We start from the raw sequence: 21,386 nt of genomic DNA on the forward strand, positions 1-21,386 counted from the left end.
GGCCAGCTATGCAGGTTCTATACCCAGTGCGATATGGTCCTATAAACCTGCAGGAGTGATTCATGAGTGCAGAACTAGGAGTAAGCCCTGAGTACCACCAGGAGAGGGCCCCCAAACACCTGATATTTTTAAGAGGTATGGAAGAGAGCTATATTTAGGAAACTATATACCAGAGGAGGGAGGTTTGGGGCCACACCTGGTAGTGCCCAGGGGACCATGTGGTGCTGAGGATTCTATCTGGGCCACCTGCATTTAAAGCATGTGCCCACCCTGTCTCTCTGCAGCTCCCCAGAGTTTAGTAATTTTAAGAAGACAGTATATATTTTTTGGCTTTTTTTGGGTAACACTCAGTGTTCTGCACTCAGGAATTACTCTTGGTGGTGCTCAGGGGACCATATGGGATGCTGAGTATCGAACCCAGGTTGGCTGTGTGCAAAGCAAACACTTTACCCGCTGCACTATTGCTCCTGCCCCAACAGTATTAAATTTTTGAGAAAGTAAAATAAATACAAACCAATAATATCATTTTAAAGAATAGTACTTTATTGAATATGCTTTATTCACAGAAAAATAAGTTTTAATCTATGAGAGCCAGATTATACAATGAAAGCAATTTCTTAGTTTTCCATACTGATAGGCGGTTTCTATTAAATGAAATGCTGTAAAGTTGTATTCATAAATACAGTACACTACCTCAAAACATTTCACATGATAATTCACAACACTAAATACAATGACACAAAAATGTCATTCTGTCAGGTTAGATAAAAAATAATGAAAAATGAACAATCTAACAGAAATCACAAGCTTTTGTTAGAGTAAATAAAAATGCAAATTTGTTACCAAGTATAGACAAAATATACTGACAGTAACTTTAAATGTTATAATATACAAGAATGTAGTAAATGCCAAAAATCTATATGCATTATCTGTAAATTCTAGACTTCAAAATAGAATCTTACCACCCAAACATTGTCATATTGTATAATTCGAAGATATATATGTTTAAGATTGTCCTACTGTATTATTAGCTATAAAGTGTCATTTACTATGTGAAAGTTATGATATAGAACAGCTGACAAAATTAACACTGGAGGCTTCCTTGGAGAGGTAGCTTCAAGTTTTTCATCTTCAAACTATATCACAAATTAGCTAAACAGCTTTCAACAAATCACCTTCTGAGCCTCCACTGCTCTGTAAAATGAGGGGGAGAAATTAGATACTCTCTAAGGTCACTTCCAGGTCTCATATTCTATTATGTTGCAAATGAAACCCACATTGTGCTAATATAATAAGCAGATGAATTGAAATGACACTGATTATGAAGGTGAAAATAAGCCACCTTCTATTAGGAAAAGTTCAACTAAAATTTTTAAGAATAGGTTTTTCAACTTAAAAAGAATTTCAGGTGCTTATCATGTGACTCAATGGTAGTGCACATGCCTCCTAATGTATGATTCCCATTCAGTTCAATTCCCAGCACCACAAACACAAGAAGGATTTACACATTTTAAGGATTTGACCTATTTATCATCATTAACATCACAATTATGAAAAATACCCAAAAAATGAGTAACAGTCACTGAAAGAACTCTTATCTAAATTTTAGTCCAAATCCCTAGGGTAAAGACAACCCTATTGAGAATATGTTTGTCAGGAAGAGAATTAACATTTATAGTAGGTATTTTACATACATGGTCTCCCTGAACTCTCACACCTTTGTAAAATAACTATAAAACCAAATTTCACAAAGAAATGGCTACCTCCTTCTTTAAAACACATGGCTAGGAAGAACTATACCTGTTAAAAATTCCTTTTATTCCTCTCCCTCCTTTTCTTATTTCTCTAACAGAAAGGATACATGATATATACCATGTCTACCACCCCTCGAGTCCTCTCCCATTCAACACACTCAAGAAATGATTTGGAGCTAGAGTATAGTATATCCAACTAATCCTGTACTTGTAGTCTCTACTCAGAGCGTTCAAAAGTAAAAAAAAAATTATCCACTAGAATAAGAGTAGAAGAATAAACTACCATAATTTAAATAATGTAACAACAAAAGGTTATAAACAGTACCAAATCACATTATATACATTCCCACCCCACTCTACCACAGCCCTTAATTGGGTGAGGAAAATCTAGCAGGAAAGGTAATTCAAGCTATTAAAAGACTGAAATTCATAAACACTATAGTCACTTCTCAAAAATTAAGACAGATTTTTACAAACACTATCAATAAAGGTAAATACATACGTATTACAAAACAACTGTATTATTAACATGACTAGCAAAACAGGTGGTAACTTCCAAATCTTAAGAGAGAATTTTATACAGAAAAAGAATATCTACATGTAGATACTGAGAACGATTTTGGAAAGGGGGAGGAGGCATAGGTTTGGATCTGGTTTTATTTTTGATCTAAGTGATTGGTTTTTGCACAATTACATGGGAAGGATCCAGTGATTTTTATAGTGAACAAAACATTGGTAAGTCTTTAAAATTTTGATTGGTAGAATTTGGAATGCTGAGTGATTTAAGAACCCAAAAGCAACAACGTTTTAAAACATTCTTAAAATAAACTTGTTAGCCACATCAGCTTTATGCATTAAATTTCACAACTTACAAGGGAGATAAAAAAGGTCTTGCTTAACTCAAAATCTTTGAGTTTTAAAAGTTTTTCAAAATAATTTTTTCTAGGGGCTACATCTGGTGGTGCTTAGGGGACTATGTGGTGTCTAGGGATCAAACCTAGGCCTACTGCATGCAGTTAGCTCGATGAGCTCTCTCTGCTACCTTAAAAGTTTTAATGAACTGAGACTCCCAAAATAGGAGAAGCTTTATGTTAAAACAGTTAAGTCTTTTGCCACCAACTACAGTGAACTATCTATCTGCTTTGGATCTGAGGTGTCCTGGAAAACACATGTTCAACTTTAGCACTTCTTCCCCTTGCATTTTTAAGGTTAGTCTATACACATAAAGTTTAACTTAATGAATATATAATTAAACCTAAGTGGGATAGAGTGCAAAGGTAAAGAACTGGGAATTTACTAGTGAAACAAAAACAGGGTGGTCAGTAATTATTTTTTAAAAAAGCATTTAAATACACAATGCTTTAAACAAACATCACGTAGTGATCAACAACAGTTAGGAAAACATGCTCTAAGAACCAGTATTCTTTTTCATAGAAACTTTCTGCAATAAAATGCCTCACTCACCTCTACAACAGGTATTGTGAGAATCTTGCGAGGTTCTATGAAGCAGTCTTAATTTCTAATTTTTATCTATATCAAGTCTTATTCGTTTTGTTTTCTTTATAATATCTATAAAATTCTTATCACTATTTTATAATTTCCATGAGGTTTTTCTTTTGTTTGGGGAGAACCACACCTGGTGGTGCAAGGGCCCAGATGGTGCTAGGAATTGAACCAGAAGTGCAAGCACTGTACTCTAGCCTGCTGAGTTCTCTCAGGCCCAATTTCTATGAGATTTGAGAACATTATTTCGGAAGTACCTACTCTCACTAGTCAAAAATCAAAAGAACTTAGGTAGAGAATCGATAGTTTGCCCTATATACATCTTAATCATCTAATTACAATAAACTAAGACAAAAGGATAGGAGAATCTCAACATGGAACGCTGTCACTATAACTACAAGCAGTATACAAACATGCTTCTATTTTTACCTACATAAGCTGACAGATGTTTAAAATACTGGGTTAACAAAGATCTTTTAGTAAAGTGACTTAGGCAGGCTTAAACTAGCAAGGATTAAAGATGAATCCTCACTAATTAATTGGAAGATCTGAGACATATTTTATATTTCATTTTACAAAATCAGGAATATTTATTTTGAAACAAGAGAAGAAGACATGGTCTACCTGTCAGAAAACTACCACTCAGAAATGTTTTTCATCCACAAAACAGGAAAAACATAAAAATACTTAAATTTCACATTGGCACCAAAAAGGTTAACTGCCCTGTCTTCCTGGACTAGAAAAACTAAAGCTGAGCAATAAGTAGTTTTGCAGGCGTCTGAACATGCCTAAGCCTTGAAATCAGTAAAACACTTTCTAAAAATTCGGATTACAAAATACATACTTATATAAAAATTAAACAGCAAAATTTAAAAAGTAGAAAGTGAAAGGTCCCTTGAGTCCCTCTCTGGGACCCATTGCCCCACCCCTGCCCCCAAGAAAAACCATATTTAACCATTTATTGCATTTTTTCTAAATATTTTGCTTTACACATTTACAAAACACACACATACCTCCTCACGTGGCTCATACTACACAAATTTTTGCCACTTGCATTTCCTACTTAATATATCCTTGATTTCACTCCATATCAGTACATATAGACTAGATGGCATTCTATCATTTAAAAATCCTTTAAACAGCAAAATCATATTAAAAATCACCCATATAAGTATATATGTATAATTATAAAAGAAAATGTAGAGACTCATGAAACGAAAGAACATCTAAAAATAATTTCTCTTTCCACCAGTGTGGAACAGTTCATTCTTCTTTTATACAAAGCAAATTATGTGATTGGGGAGATTAACTCTAATCTCCACATTTATATAGAATGGTCCATTTGTTAACTCTATCTAAAAAGAATGAAAAATTCAGTTGATTAATTCAGTTACACTAAGAAGCTATGTTAAGTCAGTGTACTACAAATACACATTGTGATCAGCTACAATATACTTCTTAGTTTAGTATTTCAATTAAATGACAGTAAAAAAAGATAATACAGCTGCTATTCTGAAAAATCCAGAAATTAAAAATTTAAATTATCAACTCTTAACACTGAAGTTTACATTTTTCCTACTTGCTACCAAATGCTAATGGAATTCAATGCTGATTACTTTAAGTGGGTTCCCATTACACATTCAAACAGTGTAATAAGAACATTAACACGCCTACTGTAAAGTTACATTTTAAGACATAAAAATTTTCTGCTTGAAAGTAATGACTGTGTAGCACATAGGACATTTGTCAACTGCTTCAGCACATTGTTTACAAGTGACCAGATGTCCACAAGGAATAAAAGCTATAGAAATATTTCTATCCATACATATTTTACAAAGTTTCTCTTCTTGCAGGAGTCTTAGCTGCTCTTCAGTACTAATATCTGCACAAAGAAGATAAAAGAAACAGGTTACTTTTAGACCCATTTGAACTTGTTTATATTCACTGAAACATTTGAACTCTATGTCCCAGCATCAAGTCAACTGCTGCTGATAGGATGACTCACATATGCTTATAGTTGGAGCTGACAATATGGAGGTGAGCATAAAGAACAAAGGGAAAAACGCCATATTAAAGTCATGTACAATGTGCTCTGAAATAAGATTTGAGAGAACTAGTTCTGTTCAGAGAGGCTAAGAAGACTTCACAGCTTGGTGACAGCAAGGTGCAGGGATAGGAGAGAAATGAAAGAGTGACATTTAAACATGGCCAACAATTTGTAGGCCAAAAAGCAAGGGTAAGGTCATGGCTTCTTCTAGAAATAGAGGGTTGAGCGTGAGGGACACTTCTGAAGTGGGACAAGTAGAAACTGGATGGGAGAGATGAGGAAATAAAACTGATTTTAAGATTTCTAGTGTCACTGCTGACAAGATGACAGGAGGCAACATAAAAAAGGTGCTGGTTTGAGATTTTTCAAGATATTCTTGAGGTGTTTTAGTGGATCTATACAAAATATGTTCATGAGACAACTGGAGAGTCAAGTCTTGAGGCTAGAGGGTTTGAATGACACCAGCACCTAGGTGGTACTGGAGTGCCTGCCTAAACCAGCCTTCCCCAAGTAGGAAGATTTAGTGAATGTTAATGTTTATGTCACAAAAAACAACAACGGTAACAGTGGTTAAGAGTACATTAATGCTTATTATAATGTGTAATTCTGTATTGTGGTGCCTGGGATGGAACGCAAGGACTCACATATGCAAGGTAATTGCTCTACCTCTGAGCTCATCCCAGAATTATAATACACATAGCACTGAGCTATGTATTACTTTTGCTTCAGTGAATAAAAAAGAACACTGCACCAGATAACTAAAGTGGTCACATTTATAGAAACAGCAGAATAGTGGCTGGCAAAGGCTAATGGAAGGATGGAAAGGAATCAGTTATTTAAAGGGTACAAGTGTCAGTTTTGTGAATGTTCTGTGATTGGATGCAAAATAGCATAACACTATGGAACCATACAATTAAAATGTTTAAGGCAGGGCTGGAAAGTGGCTCCAAGAGAGAGAGCACGCTTTTCATGAAAGAGGCACAGCATGGCATGTTTACCAAGTAACATCAGGAACAACCTGAAACAACTCTCCTAAATACTTAATTCTACGTCCTTCCCTATATGCTGTTTCCCCCTTTACTTCCTATACAGCCCTCCCCTAGATTACAATGTTCCTGGTACATGAGGAATGAAGATAAATAACATTTTTTGTGGTTTTGGGGACACACCTGGTGGTACTGAGGGTTGACTCTTGGTTCTTGTGCTCAGAGGTCACTCTGGGTGGCCTTAAGGAACCATAAGGGATGCTGGGGATCATACCACGTCAGCTGTGTGGGAAGGCACACTTATCCACTGTACTATCGCTCTGTCCAGCAATAGAGAACTTTTGATGTCATTTATTTACATTAGCTTAAACCAATTCTAAAATAAACCACTGTTATTTAGTTTTGGGCTTGGGGCCACACCCAGGGTGCACAGCAGTCACTCCTGGTAGGCTTGGGGTACCATATGGGGTGCCGGAGATCGAACCTGGGTCAGCCACGTGCAAGGCAAATGCCCTTCCCACTGTACTATTGCTCCAGCCCCTGATTAATTACTTTATTAGAGATGATTCATGTAGAAAGATAGACTGATAAGGAATATATATGTTGAGTCAGAGAGATAGCTCAAAGACTAGTGTGCATGCTTTACATGTGGGAGGATGGTCCAGCTTCTATCCCCAGCACCACATGGTATACTGAGGAATGATGGAAGCTAATTACCCAGCACCCAGCTGTGAGCAGTCCCTAAATACAGCAAGGTATGGTCCAACAACCAAAGTCCCAAAATGAAATATATTTTAAAAGGTGTTTTTTTCCTGTTTTTTTTTTTGGACTACATCTGCCAGTGCTTACGGCTACTCTTGGTGCTGTGCTCAGGGATCTCCTGGTGGGGCTTCAGGGGACCATATATGGTGCCAGATTACCAAACCTGCGTAAGGCAAGAATCTTATCCACTGTACTCTTGCTCTGGCCCCTAGATAAATGAATTATACATATATACACATAAACACACACATATACACAAATTATTTAGTTTTCAGTGTATTATATATGTGAATATGCACAAAGGTATTAAAATACTTTAATCATATATACAAGAAATAAGGCGTTTTATATTACAATGTCAAATTATAATCTTATTTCTTGGTGCTGGGGATCAAACCCCAGGCCTTATATATGCAAGGCATGAGCTCTACTGCTAAACCATATTCTCAGCACACACTATATAATTTTTACAAAAGAAAGAAGCACTGATTTGGCACTATTTTTAGAAGAACAATTACTGAGGCATGCTTTGTCAAATAGCCAGTTGGAGAAAAAGCTAGCATTGAATCTAAGAATCAGTAAACAACAATAACGTGCTTTTCCTAATAACTTCTACCTACTTTACTTCAATTAGGCCTATCCTCTATCTTATGTAGATTGTAAAAACTCAGTGTTTAGGAGGAGAAACATAAAGAAGTTCTAATAGGCAAAAACAGTCTATATCAATCTGTGCATCAATTTACTGAGACGATGGAGAGGTGGACTGATGGAATTCCACTTCTGCTCCTGAATGCTGCCACTTGAGTAAGCCCTCATTCCTATAGCATCTTAGCTTGTAGCTAAGCAGTTCTTTTTTTTTTTTTTTTTTTTTTTTTGCTTTTTGGGTCACACCTGGCGATGCACAGGGGTTACTCCTGGCTTTGCACTCAGGAATTACCCCTGGCCGTGCTCAGGGGACCATATGGGATGCTGGGATTTGAACCCGGGTCGGCCGCGTGCAAGGCAAACGCCCTACCCGCTGTGCTATCTCTCCAGCCCCAGCAGTTCTTAATAATAAGAACCCCATGGACATCTGCTGGGTGAAGAACAGAAATTCCACATGTGTTCCCCTCGTCTCTTCCAACAGCAACCTAAGAAATCCTTCCATTGTAGAGAGCAGCATTAGGTATAAAAGCTAGCACCTTTTTGTCAAATAAGCTTGAGTTATAATTAGTATACAGGGAAAAGTTCTACCATAGTAGAAAGATGACCAAGACAAATGGTTAACATTAGTATCACCAACAAAAACAGAGATATTATAGGTTTGAAATAAATATATCATTAAGAAAAGTCATCTGTGAATCTTTTATAACAAATGATATCATTTTGAAAGTTATTAACCATGTCCAGGTAGCAAAAACTGCATGTAGTTTGAAATCTTTTAATTTAAACATCAGTGTTGCTGACAAGAACCAGAATACATGTAATCCCGTTTTTTGTCTTGGTGCCACACAAGAGGTGTTTAGGGGCTACTCTTGGCTCTGTGCTCAGGGATCACTCCTGGTGGTGCTCAGGATACCTTGTGTGGTACCAGGCACTGAACTGGGATTGGCTGCATGCAAGGCAAGCACTTTACACTCTACTATCTCTCTGGTCATAACATCCATAAAGAAGGAAGTTGCTTTACTTACTTACTTATTTACTTATTGGTACTAGGGATTGAACCCAAGTCTCAGGCCTGCAAGGCATGCATTTTTCCACTGAGCCATATCCCAGCCAAGGGGATCATATTTTTACATATTTATTTTTCCTTATGAATTTACAGGCTTATTCTCTGGATTATAACCTATTCCTATAAATGAATTATAGTATTATGCTGCTACTCAAGATTTAACTTACTAATATGACCTTTTTATATGTTCACATCATATGAAAAATCATGTAAACCCTACATCTGAACTAATTTAGCTACAAAACTGGTTTTTGTTTTGTAGTTTTACCTGGCAGTGATCAGGAATCACTCCTGGCTCAGGACTCAGTGAGCACTCCTGGCAGGCTCAAGGGACCACATGAAGTGCTGGGGAGTGAACCTAGGTTGGTCACGTGCAAGGCAAAAGTCTTACCGCTGCATTATCACTCCGGTCCCACTAATTACAAAACTTAAGGAGTCTACAAATATGATAGAAGGTAGTTCTGATGTCCTTTTTTTGTCTGGGGGGTGGTGGTGGTTTGGGGTCAAACCTTGGGCAATTCCCAGTAAGTTGCTGGGTGGAGAGCATGAGTTCCAGTGCTGCTCAGGGCAACGTGCAGTACCAGAGATTGAACCCAGGCTTTCCACATGCAAAGCATGTAAACTAGCCTTTTGATCTCTCTCCCTGGCTTACTTTTGTTGTTGTTCTTATTTTGTTGCTCTTTATCTAAAATAGAGCATAAGTTCACACTTTTAATATTAATGCATGAGTGGACCGTATTATATCATGATTAGAATACATCAACTGTAAAAAAAATACTTTTTAGAGGCTGGAGTGACACCCAGTGGTGCTCAGGGCTTACTCCTGATTTTGAGCCCAGGGATCACTCCTGGTGGTGCACGGGGCCTGACAGTTTTGAACCCTGAGCAGTGCCCGCCCTACTCTATCTGCTCCCTCAACCCCCCAACTTTTTACTCTGTTCTACTCAAACATTTGAAAATCACAGGGTAAATTCAAATCAACTGACCTTTGGGGGGATCCACACTTGCTGATGCTCAGGGTTCATTCCTAGCTCTGCACTCTGCAACTGCTGCTAGTAGTGCTTAAAGGACCATATGGGCTGCCAGGAATTGAACCCAGATTGGCTGCATGCAAGGCAAAAGAAGTACCTGCTATACACTCTCCAGCCCCTCAACTGAATTTTAAATACTATGACAAATGGTTCCTCTGGTTTTGGGCCACAACTGGCAATACTCAGAGGCTAATCCTTGTTCTCCACCAAGGAATTACTCCTGGTGATACTTGTGGGTCCATTTGGGATGCCAGGGATTGAACCTGGGGGGGGTCAGCCACAGGCAGGGTAAATGCCCTATCTGCTATACTATCACTCTGACGCTACAATGGTTACTTTGTTAAGTGTAATATGCTGTGTATTAAATGTCCACACCTCCCCAAGGTTCTTATGTTGAAACCCTCACACATAAGGAGATGGAGCCTTTGAGAGGTAATTAGGTTTAAATGGGGTCATGGAGATAAAAGCCCAAGGATGGGTCACTGTCCTTATAAGAAGATGAAAGTTGGGAGTGGAAAGACAGATAAATTGCTTAGTGCATGCTTTATACATGGAGAGCCCTGCGTTCAATCCTGATCCACCATATGGTGCCCAATCACGGTCAGAAATGACCCCTAAGAAGTGCTTGAAGTAGCCTCCCAAACCCACTACCCCAAGAAAGAGGAAGAGAAACCTGTGAGTATGTGTGTGCGCGCGTGCATGTGCACTGCATTTTCTCTTGGTCATATGAAGTCAGTAATGTCTATAAGCCTACAAAAGAGTCCTTATCAGGAACGAAATCAGCTTGCATCTTGATCTTAATACTTCCCAGTCCCCCAAATTGCAATAAATAAATGGCTGTTCTTTACTTAGCGCAGTATACTGTGTTATAGCTGTCCTAGAAGCCTGACATAAGGTTATAACTAAGGCTATTTTTAAAGTATTGTCAAACATGGGTTTTCAAATTTAAAAAAAATAAAGGAAAAAATGAGGAGAATATGAAAGACTAGAAAATATATTGATTATTGAAGATGACTGACAGACATGGGATAATTCCTTATACCATTCCAACTAGATTTAAATATTTTTTTAGTTTTTCATAATACAAGTAAAAAAATAAGCAGTATACAAGGGGGCTATAAAAGGGAAATGAAAAGTGCTAGTAGGTATTTACTGTGTTTTTTGGCTTTTGCTTTCGTGCCACATGGTGATGCCACAGCATACTCCTGGCTCTGTGCTCAGGGATCACTCCTGGTGGGGCCTGCCTTGCTGTACCATCTCTGTGGTCTCAGTTTCTTGCTTATTAAAAATAGACAAATGTGGGCCGAGAATGATAGTATAGCAGGTAGGGCTCTTGCCTAGTATCTGGCTGATCCAGACTTCATCTCCAGCGCCACATGTGGTCCCCAGAGCCCACCATGAATGATGCCTGACCACTGCTGATATGTTCCAGAAACTTAAAAAAATATCCATCTATACCTTTTTGCAAGGAAGTCTGACTTGATTCCTCCTGGACACATTCTTTCTGAGCACTCACGAGATCTGCAACCAATACTGCAAGTGATTTATAGTTGTTCCCAGATGTTTGAATTTTTTTCTCCATTATTTTCTTAATGTCACTGAAATGGAATCCCATTCGTATGGCTTCCTGTACCATAGGATTTTGGAAGATGGTATCATCTGAAATGAAAATTGGTAATGCAAAAGAATACAGAACTTAGACAAGTATTTTTGGTAACATCTCAACAGCAACCTATTTAAACAGTAAACAAAACCAAACAAACAAAAAAAACAGGCCAGAGCTAACCTGGGAAGATTTTTTGAAATATTTAGGCATTAAGAGATAATTTTGAGGGAAATATATATGCAAATATATACATGCTACATATTTTTTCAGATATATATAAGAAAGCTCACGTCACTCAACTCTTAACAACATGTTAGTGATATCCTAAAGAAGATCATAATGGCCCCTGCCAAAATAGAATAATCTTCACACTGTATTCTCTATGGATATTTTTTGTATCATTTTCAGCAGTTTTTCGTAACAAACAATACTGTCACTGTCACTGTCACCCCGTTGCTCATTGATTTGCTCAATTGGGCACCAGTAACGTCTCCATTGTGAGACTTGTTGTTACAATACAAAATATATTATTTCGGTTGTGCTTTGGAACTGGGCTTGGGGCTTGGGATGGGAACATCCCAAATATCATGGTGGGAAGGTGTAATGGTGGTGGGATGGGTGTTTGAATATTAAATGTAATCAAATATGTGAAATACCTTATAAAATTAAAAAAAATTTAAAAAGGTAACTTTGAAAAGCTTACAATTAATTGAAAATACAACATGTACTTTATAGCACTATGAATTATGTTTAGCACTTAAAAATGACCTAGAGGGGCTGGAGCGATAGCACAGTGAGTAGGGCCTTCCACATGGCCAACCCGGGTTCGATTCCCAGCATCCCATATGATCCCCTGAGCAGTGCCAGGAGTAATTCCTGAGTGCATGAGCCAGGAGTGACCCCTGTGCACTGCCGGGTGTGACCCAAAAAGAAAAAAAATAGAAAAATACCCATATTTATAAAAAAAAAATCAACCTTTTACTAAAAGTTGGATTCATTAGCAATCAATTCAAGGTACTTAAAGAGTGAATAGCTTTACTAACTCAGTAGCAGTAATTCTGAAAAAACCCTGGGAAATATGGAGAGTTTCCACTCTGTAACTTTGAATGTAATAACTTCATATTTCTTGGACTCAGAGGGCAGAATTAGATCAGGCAAGAAAGCAACTAAGAGGACCTGAAGATAGCTCATTGGACTAGTCTGTGACACTGCACTGCCACCCACAGAGATCCCTGAGCATCAACACGTCACCCCCAAATTGAAAAAAAGAAAGCAAATGGAAAATCATATTTAACGATAAATCAAGAATATGTGTTATATAAGAAGCACTGAAGCACTGTCGTCCCGTTGTTCATCGATTTGCTTGCACAGGCACCAGTGACATCTCCTTTGTAGACTTGTCACTGTTCTTGGCATATTGAATATGCCACGGGGAGCTTGCCAGGCTCTGCCGTGCGGGCGGGATACTCCCAGTAGCTTGCCAGGCTCTCCAACAGGGATGGAGGAATCAAACCTGGGTCGGCTGCATGAGAGGCAAACACCCTACCCATTGTGCTATCACTCCAGTCCATGTTATGAGGAAGTGTAAAAAGAAAGACTTAAACTTTTTCCTTTTTGGGGGTGGGACCACATCATTGGTGATCAGGCTTACATCTGGGTCTGTACTAAGAGTTCATTTCTGGCAAGGCTCAAGGAACAAAACGCAGTGCTGGGGATAAAACCTGGGTCAGTCATGTGCAAGGCAAGTGCCCCACCCACTGTATTACCACTTTGGTTCCCAGATTTAAACTTTCTTACTCATCCATTTAACTCCTGTTAATTAAAAATTTATGCATAAATTCAAGTACAAAATAAAAATTTAATACATAGGGGTTGGAATGATAGCACAGCGGGCAGGGCGTTTGCCTTGTATGAGGCCTACCCGGGTTTGATTCCCAGCATCCCATATGGTTCCCCAAGCACTGTCAGGAGTAATTCCTGAGTGCATGAGCCAGGAGTAACCTCTGTGCATTGCTGGGTGTGACCCAAAAAAAGCAAAAAAAAAAAAAGAAAAAAAATTGAATACATATACTTTAGATACCAGAATTGAAAACTTAGTTATGTAAATGAGAATAGGCACTGTATTGTATGGAAATAAACTTGTTATATGACTGCCAAAGGGGCAGGCTTGGAGTTGGCAGGGAACCTGGGGACACTGGTAATGGGACTGGTGTTGAACACTGTATGCCTCAAACAACTCCTTTATAAAAAACTTTGTAAATCATAGTGTCATAATAAATTTTTAAATTCATGCATAAGGGATAGAGAGATAGCTCAATAGGCTGAACATATATGTTGGATGCGAGAATCCCAGGTTTGCATCTCTGGTACCACATAGTCCCCTGTGCACCACTAAAAGCACCCAGAGCACTAATCCCAGAATAGTTCCCAATACTAGTGTGTGGCCCCTCAAAAAGCACTGAATGTAATAAAATAGGAATAGTCACAACATTATTTATGAGTCCCAAGCTGAAAAAAACTTACATTCATCAGATGAGTAAGTAAATGATATTGACTAAAACATACAGCAAGGGAAAAAAGACTGCCACAATCAAAAGAAAATTCTCATAGCTATGATAATCAAAAATGTCAAGGTAATGGGGAAGATGTACATATCTAATTTATGGTAATAGAGTCAATATAACTTGAGATGGATATTAGGAAGGGGTTGATCAACACTTGGATGGTGGAACTGTTCGCTTTTTATGTGGTGCCAGGGATCAAATCTGGGGTTTCACAAATACCAGGCATGGGCTCTACTGCTCTACTGCTGAGCCACATCCCTTGCCCTGGGGATGTTCTATACTGTGATATGGGCGATAGCTACACCTCTGACAGCACTGTTTCATTCAAAATTGTTTTATTATAACACTGATGATCCAGCCAGAACTGTGTACGGAGAGTTTGCGTGTTCTCATGACTGAGGGTTTTTTCTGTTTGTTTTTGGACTACACCCATTGGTGTTCAGGGCTTACTCCTGAGTCTGTGTTCAAGGATAACTCCTAGCAGGCTCGGGAGACCAGATGGAGCCAAAGATTGAAACTAGATCAGCTACCTGCAAGGCAAGCACCCTACCCACTGTGTGCTTTTATTAGGGCACTCCAGTTTCTTCCCATATCAAAAAGATAAGCACAAGAAGCTTGTAAGCATGTCTATATTGTCCCACTTTCAGAAAGAGCAAGACAGAAATGGGGAGAGGAAAAGGAGAGAAAAAGGAGGTCAGGAGTCACAAGAGAAAGAGTGGGGTGAGAAGGAGGGGGAAGAAAGGGAAAGGGGAAGAGAGAAGATGGAAAGAGAGAATGGAACGAATGGAGAAGGGAGGAGAGGGGAGCTCTTGCATATGTCCTGAGAAGCTCTGACCACCCAGATATCTGAATTAGAATACAGCTGGAAAACAGGTGAATGAATACAATGTTCAATATTAGAAGTGCTTTGGGTCTTTAGAAAGATGGTAATGTGGGCCCAGAGAGATAGCACAACAGGTAGGGCACTTGCCATGCATGCAGCAAGCACCAACAGATGCAATTCTTTAGTGAAGAACCAGTCACCCCTGAGCATTGCCGACTGTGGACCAAAAACATACATACAAAAAATGTGGTGATGTGTTTGTGATCAGAAATATGCCATAGGAACTTAACTTCTGTTTGTCTAATTAACCTTTTGTAATACTGGTTTTGTAATATTTGCTTAAAGTCACAGTTCTCAAGAACCTGTAAAAGTTTTTTTTTTGCTTTTTGGGTCACACCTAGTGATGCACAGGGGTTACTCCTGGCTCTGCACTCAGGAATTTCTCCTGGTGGCGCTCAGGGGACCATATGGGATGCTGGGAATCAAACCCGGGTCGGCACCGTGAAAGGCAAACGCCCTACCCGCTGTGCTATCACTCCAGCCCAAAAACCTGTAAAAGTTTAATGAGAATATAATGTGTGAAAAGAATACATATATTTAATATACTTTATTGTATGTGCATTACACCTTAAAAAGTTATTTTCTTTATTATAGTTTAAGTCATTTATTTACAATAGTAGTAAATGGTCATGGGTTATTTGGTCACAATCAGTGATGCTCAGAGCATATTCTCTGCTCACGGATTACTCCTGGTGGGCTTGGGGGATCAGAGGGGATGCAGGGATTGAACCTGGGCCAGCTGCGTGGAAATCAAGTGCCTTACCCACTGTACTATCACTCTGGCCCGGATTTATGGTTTTGATGTACAGTTACCTTGTGTCTCACCAGCACCAAAGTGCCCAAGATCCTCCAATCCATTACACCATCCTATAAAAGTTTTGGGGATTAGATAAGGGCCTGTAAATGTTTGGGATCACACCTGCTGGTGCTTAGGGCTTACTCATGGCTTTGTGCTCAGGGATCACTGCTGGAGGTATTTGGGAAACTGTATGTGGTACAAGGGAGCAAACCCAGGTCGGCCGCATGCAAGGCTTTATCCCCTGTACTCTCTCATACCCTATAAATGATTTTTAAGAGATTGGCAGAGGTAGGTACAGATCCACAAAGAGAAAGGAAGGTGAGGAGAGTGAAAAATAAGGGCCTGAGAGATAGCACAATGGATTGGAGCACATGCTTTACATGCAGAAGGCTCGGTTTGTTTCCTGGCATGTGGTTCCCTGAGCACTGCCAGCAATGACCCTTGAGCACTGAGCTGAGAGTAGATCCTGAGCACTGCTAGGTAGCCCACCTAAAAACTAAAGTAAAAGCTAAGTAAAACAGGATGTTGAAAAGTATAATGTAGGAATTTTACTATAAGAAACAAAATGCAGGAAAGTACATAAAATATACATAAGAATTATGTCGGTATTAATATTTATGTCTTACATAGCTTATAAGTATGTAAGATATAGGTAAGTAATGAGACATGATCTAAATAGAAAGTATACTAAAACTTGTATTTGGCAAAAAACACAAAGATTTGGGGCTGGAGCGATAGCACAGCGGGTAGGGTGTTTGCCTTGCACGTGGCCGACCTGGGTTCGATCTCCAGCATCCCATATGGTCCCCTGAGCACTACCAGGAGTAACTCCTGAGTGCAAAGCCAGGAGTAACCCCTGTGCATCACCAGGTGAGACCAAAAAAGCAAAAAAAAAACCAACACCACAAAGATTTGTATTTGAGGGCCAGAGAGTTCAATGGGATAGAGTTCTACATGTGCTAGGCTGGGTTTGTTCTTTGGAACCACATGGTCCCCCAAAGCAAATTAGAACAAAACAACAAAAAAGAAAGAAATATTTGCGTTTGACTGGATTGAGAATATAGCTTAGTAGGAAAGCACTTGCCTTACATATATTTATGAAGCCCTAAACTTAATCCCCAGCACCGAAAGGAAAAAAAATAAATTTGTTTGGTGAAAAAAAATCTGGGGGCTTGAAAGATAGTACAGTGGGTAGGGTGTTTGCCTTGCACATGGCTGACCCAGATTCTATCCTTAGCACCCCATATGGTTACTTGAGCCTATTAGTAGTGATCCCTGAGCTCAGAGCCAGGAGTGAACTCTCAGTACCAGCAGGTATGGCCCAAAAACAAATGAAAAAAAAAGAGAAGGCGGGAAGAAGGTAAGCAGCAGCTGCCGCTGTCAAAAGACCAGTTACGAAACTACTACAATAGTTCAAATGAGAAATAAGAGTCTAATCAGTATATTTCAGACAGTATTTTAAAAGGTGGAATTAGGGTCAGAGAGTGCTGTGGGTAGGGTCCTTGCATTCTGTGTAGCCGACCTGGGTTCAACCTGCTACACATTTGGCCGACTAAGCACTACCACGAATGATTCCTGTGCAGAGCTAGGAGTTAAGTCTTAAGTACTATGGGTGTGCTCAACTTCACTAAAAATACTTAAAAGGAGGAACTGATCACCAAATCTGACAACAAATTACATGTACTGGGATTACGGAGTGCAAAAAGTTTAGCATGACTCAAAATTACCAGGTGATCTGACAGTATGACTGGATGAAGTATAAGTAGTCTGTTCTTATTTATTTGCTTATTGGGCCACATCTGGAGATGCGCAGGGGTTTCTTCAGGCTCTGCACTCAGGAATTACTCCTGGTAGTGCTTGGAGAACCATACAGGATGCCAGGGATCAAACCCAGGTTGGCTACATGTAAGGCATGTGCCTTACCTGCTGTAATATCTCCCTGGCCTAAATCTGAGTGGGTTTTGAGCTGTTTGTGAGATTTGTAGGTGAAAATGTCTAGGGAGTAACTTTTTCCTTGTTCTACTGGAGATTTTTTTTTTGTAGTTTTTATGGCTCCTGCCTATCTAATTAGACACTGATGGTTTCCTTTCATTCCCTCATTGAACATTTATTTAACGATCTCTTTAGACACTTTACACAATTTTATTCTCATTTAATGAGTTCAGGTTGTAATATCTATCTTGGATATCCTGCAGCTATCTCAAATTTGCCATAAACCAAAAGCAGAGACAAGGCGTTCTCATAAAAAAAAGACTTAATGGGCTGGGGAGATAGCTCCAAGAATAATGCATACATTTTGCACGTAGAAGGCCCTGGTTGGATCTCTGGCACTGCAAGGTTCCTGAGAATCAAGCTGGGGGCAGCTCTCAAGAACTGCTGGCTTCTGGTTTCCCCAAAAGAATTGTCATAAAACAAGTTTTTGTAATTTTTAAAATATGTGCCATAATAAATGATATGTAAGTTCAAGCACATGTTCTCTGTTGAACATGTATCACTTGCTTATTTACTTGCCTTTATACTTCTTTCCTTATTTCCATGCTGGAGAAGGTTGTGTTCTCTCTTGAACACACTTGCCCTCTTTCTCTCCTCTCACTTCTTTCTAAGCAAGTTTCATTCAATAAAAGCTATCTTGCTTCACTAAAAGAAATATCAAAATGGCTCTCTTCAAACCGAGAAGGAACTTGAAATATATATATATATATATATATATACAAATATATGTACACATATATAGTATTCAATTTCCTTGTAATCTTTAAAAATACTAAATAGAAGATGCTAAGTATAGGGAAATAAACAGATTTATTACAAATTAACTTTCTACTGTTTTTGAAATATACAATGTTTAAGTAAAGAATGAGATCTATAGTGTGATAAAGGGTTCAGAGGACCTGCCTTACATTCCTACTTAGACAAATGATTTATAGTTTAACTACAGACATGTCATGTAATCTCCTTGATGGTTTTGTCACCTGAAAAGTGGTGATGCCAATATATTTGTTATTATCTTTCTGTCCATTTTCTGGTACCTCAAGATTTCCCCCCAAAGCAAATAACCTTTGTGATAAAAAAAATATCTCAACCTCTCTACGAGGTGATAGTATCCAACTTGAATGTATAAATACTTCCTGAAATTCTTAAATTTATAGCAAATATAAATTGACCTTCAAAGAGTACATATACTGGGACCAGCGGAATACTACAGCAGGCAGGGTGCTTGCTTTGCACATGGCTGACCTGAGTTTGATTCCTGGCATTCCATATGGTCCCCCGAGCACTGCCAGGAGTAATTCCTGAGTGCAGAGCCAATAGTAACCTGAGCACAGCCAGTTGTGGCCCAAAAACCAAAAAGAATAAAGCAAGTTTACTTTTGCATCCTATGAATTACTTTAATACATTGTTAGTAATTGTATTAATTTTAATAAGAGTATTTACCAATTCTTTTAGTTTGTGAAGGACTGTTTTCAGCAGTTCTTGCCTAAAATAGAAATATAAATTACCAGTTAGAATTCTTTTTTGGTAGAAGGCAATTACCTCCATCTGAAAATTGATATTCATCATGAATTTATAAATTGACTTTATTCCAATTCAACATATGAATATATATAAAAGGCAGAGTCTAATTAAGCTAGAAGGAAGTTCAAAGATCATCCAACCTAAATCTATTTACTTTGCATACAGGAGCTGAAGTTCAAAGATATTAAATTACTTGATAGAAACAGTAGTTCATTGCTATGACAGTAATGCTGGGCTCCCATTCTCTATCCACCTGAAAACTATGCCTTGATCAACCCAGTTCACACGAATCACTTAGGCAGAGTAAGATTTATACTATTACCTGTGAAAAGTCTAAAACTACTGTAACAATACAAAAATAATTATAAAAAGTATCATTGCAGAAGGCAAGAGATTACGAAGTTTAGCTCTTCAAGACAAATTTGGTCCACAGTGATGCTCATGTCAGTTCTGTTTCCCCTTTCACAAATTTGCTTCAGGTTGATAACAGGTCTTCACCCTTTACAGCTCAATACACATTATAAATTTCAAATACGATGGCACCAGCAGACAGTTAAAAGGACTGGAGCATATACTTTGCATATAGGAGCCCTTGGTTGTAATCCTTGTTACGGGATGGCCCACCCAAACATGCTGGGAGTGACCACTAAGCACCAAGGAGGTAGTATCCCCCCAGTTACCACCAAGTATGCCCAAAATAAATAATACTGTGGACACAAGCTCACAAACCACACTCACTCACATACACACACACCAATCTAAAAAACAACATACTATACTATGAAAAAATAACATTTGAAAATGCATGTCGACAATACAAGACTTACCAGAGACTCCCCAAGAGAATGGGTTAAATGAATATTGTTTATATACTCCTGTCCCTTCTCCTCCAACAGATATTTACACCTAAAGACAAAACGTTAAGTTTATTAGCTGATAAAATATATCAAAGTTAAAGATGTAATCTTCCCTCTCAGTGTCTGTGTTGCAAGCCATAATGCCCCAAAGTAGAGAGTATGGGGAATATTGTCTGCCATGGAGGCAGGGGGAGGGTGGGAAAGTGGGGGTTACACCGGGGATATTGGTGGTGGGGAATGTGCACTGGTGGAGGTATGAGTGTTTGATCATTGTGAGATTGTAACCCAGACATGAAAGCTTGTAACTATCTCACAGTTATTCAATAAAATTTTTTTAAAAAAGAGATAAAATCTTCAAGAAATCCTGCTTATGAAAACTGCTCAATTTAGTCCTATACTAAGTTCCTCCCCACTTGGGGAGCTCCTTTTCTTTTTTCTTCTACTTTCTAATAAACTTTTCTACTTTCAAAAAAACCCAAAACAAAACCAAAAAACCTCTCTCACAATCTGGGAGTTTTCCTGACTTTCCTCCTCTTCCTCCCCCTACCCTCTCTCTAGATACTCAGAAATTACTCCTTGCAGTACTTGATGCACCATATGGGACGTCAAGAATCAAACCTGTAGGTGCCTCTGTTTTATCTCTCCAGTCCCTCTTTCTAGTCTCCTAAATAAAATAGTCTGCATACAGAGAAAAAAAGATACAATCTTCATTGCCTAATTCCATTAACTTTTTGCTATTTCTAAGGTTTATATACTAAAATGCCACCCAATTCCCTATCCAATTGTTATAACCAAAGTTAAAAAATATTAGGAATCCTTGGCCTGAAAGAGAGTAAAGGACATAAGGTGCTTAAAGAAGTAAGGTAATTGCATGTGGCTTCAGCAGCCGCAACCCTATTTCAAATTCCCCAGAACCATATTTAGTCCCTGGAGTATTGCCAGGGCTCAGTCCTGAATGCAGAGCCAGAAATAGCCAGTGAGCACTGGCAGGTATATTCCAAATGTTTCCCAAAAGATTAAGTTTCCTTCATGATTCTACTTATGCTAGTATTAGAATAAAAACATCAATGAGGGATTGGAGTGATGACAGTACAGAGCGGGTAGGGAGTTTGCCTTGCAGGCAGTTGATCTGAGCTCAATCCCCAGCATGACATATGGTCTCCCAAGGAATGCCAGGAGTAATTCCTGAGAGCAGAGGCAGGAATAACCCCTGAGCACCTCTGGGTGTAACCCTAAAAGCCAAAAAAAAAATCAATGAGAATTTTCAAATTTTTGTTTTTGAGCCACACTAGGCAGTGCTCAGGCCTTACACCTGGCTCTGCACTCAGGGATAACTACTGGAAGGGTCAGGGGACCATATGGCATTC

The 21,386-nt window shown here is 38.7% G+C and overlaps 1 protein-coding gene across 6 annotated transcripts in view; it reads right to left on the reverse strand.

Moving 5' to 3' along the window:
- Positions 1–522: 522 nt before the first annotated feature.
- Positions 523–21,386, reverse strand: part of XIAP (X-linked inhibitor of apoptosis) — a 48,951-nt gene continuing 28,087 nt past the window's right edge. For all 6 annotated transcript variants that reach the window (XM_055121812.1, XM_055121814.1, XM_055121815.1 and 3 more), the window contains 4 exons: positions 19,990–20,068; positions 19,082–19,124; positions 11,253–11,453; positions 523–5,139 (listed from right to left, as the gene is read on the reverse strand). In XM_055121812.1, the coding sequence (XP_054977787.1) occupies positions 4,946–5,139; positions 11,253–11,453; positions 19,082–19,124; positions 19,990–20,068 (517 nt within the window). In that variant the 3' untranslated portion in view covers positions 523–4,945. The remainder of the gene's footprint in view (positions 5,140–11,252; positions 11,454–19,081; positions 19,125–19,989; positions 20,069–21,386) is intronic.

This window comes from Sorex araneus, chromosome X (genome assembly GCF_027595985.1).
Source record: "Sorex araneus isolate mSorAra2 chromosome X, mSorAra2.pri, whole genome shotgun sequence".
Taxonomy (NCBI): domain Eukaryota; kingdom Metazoa; phylum Chordata; class Mammalia; order Eulipotyphla; family Soricidae; genus Sorex; species Sorex araneus.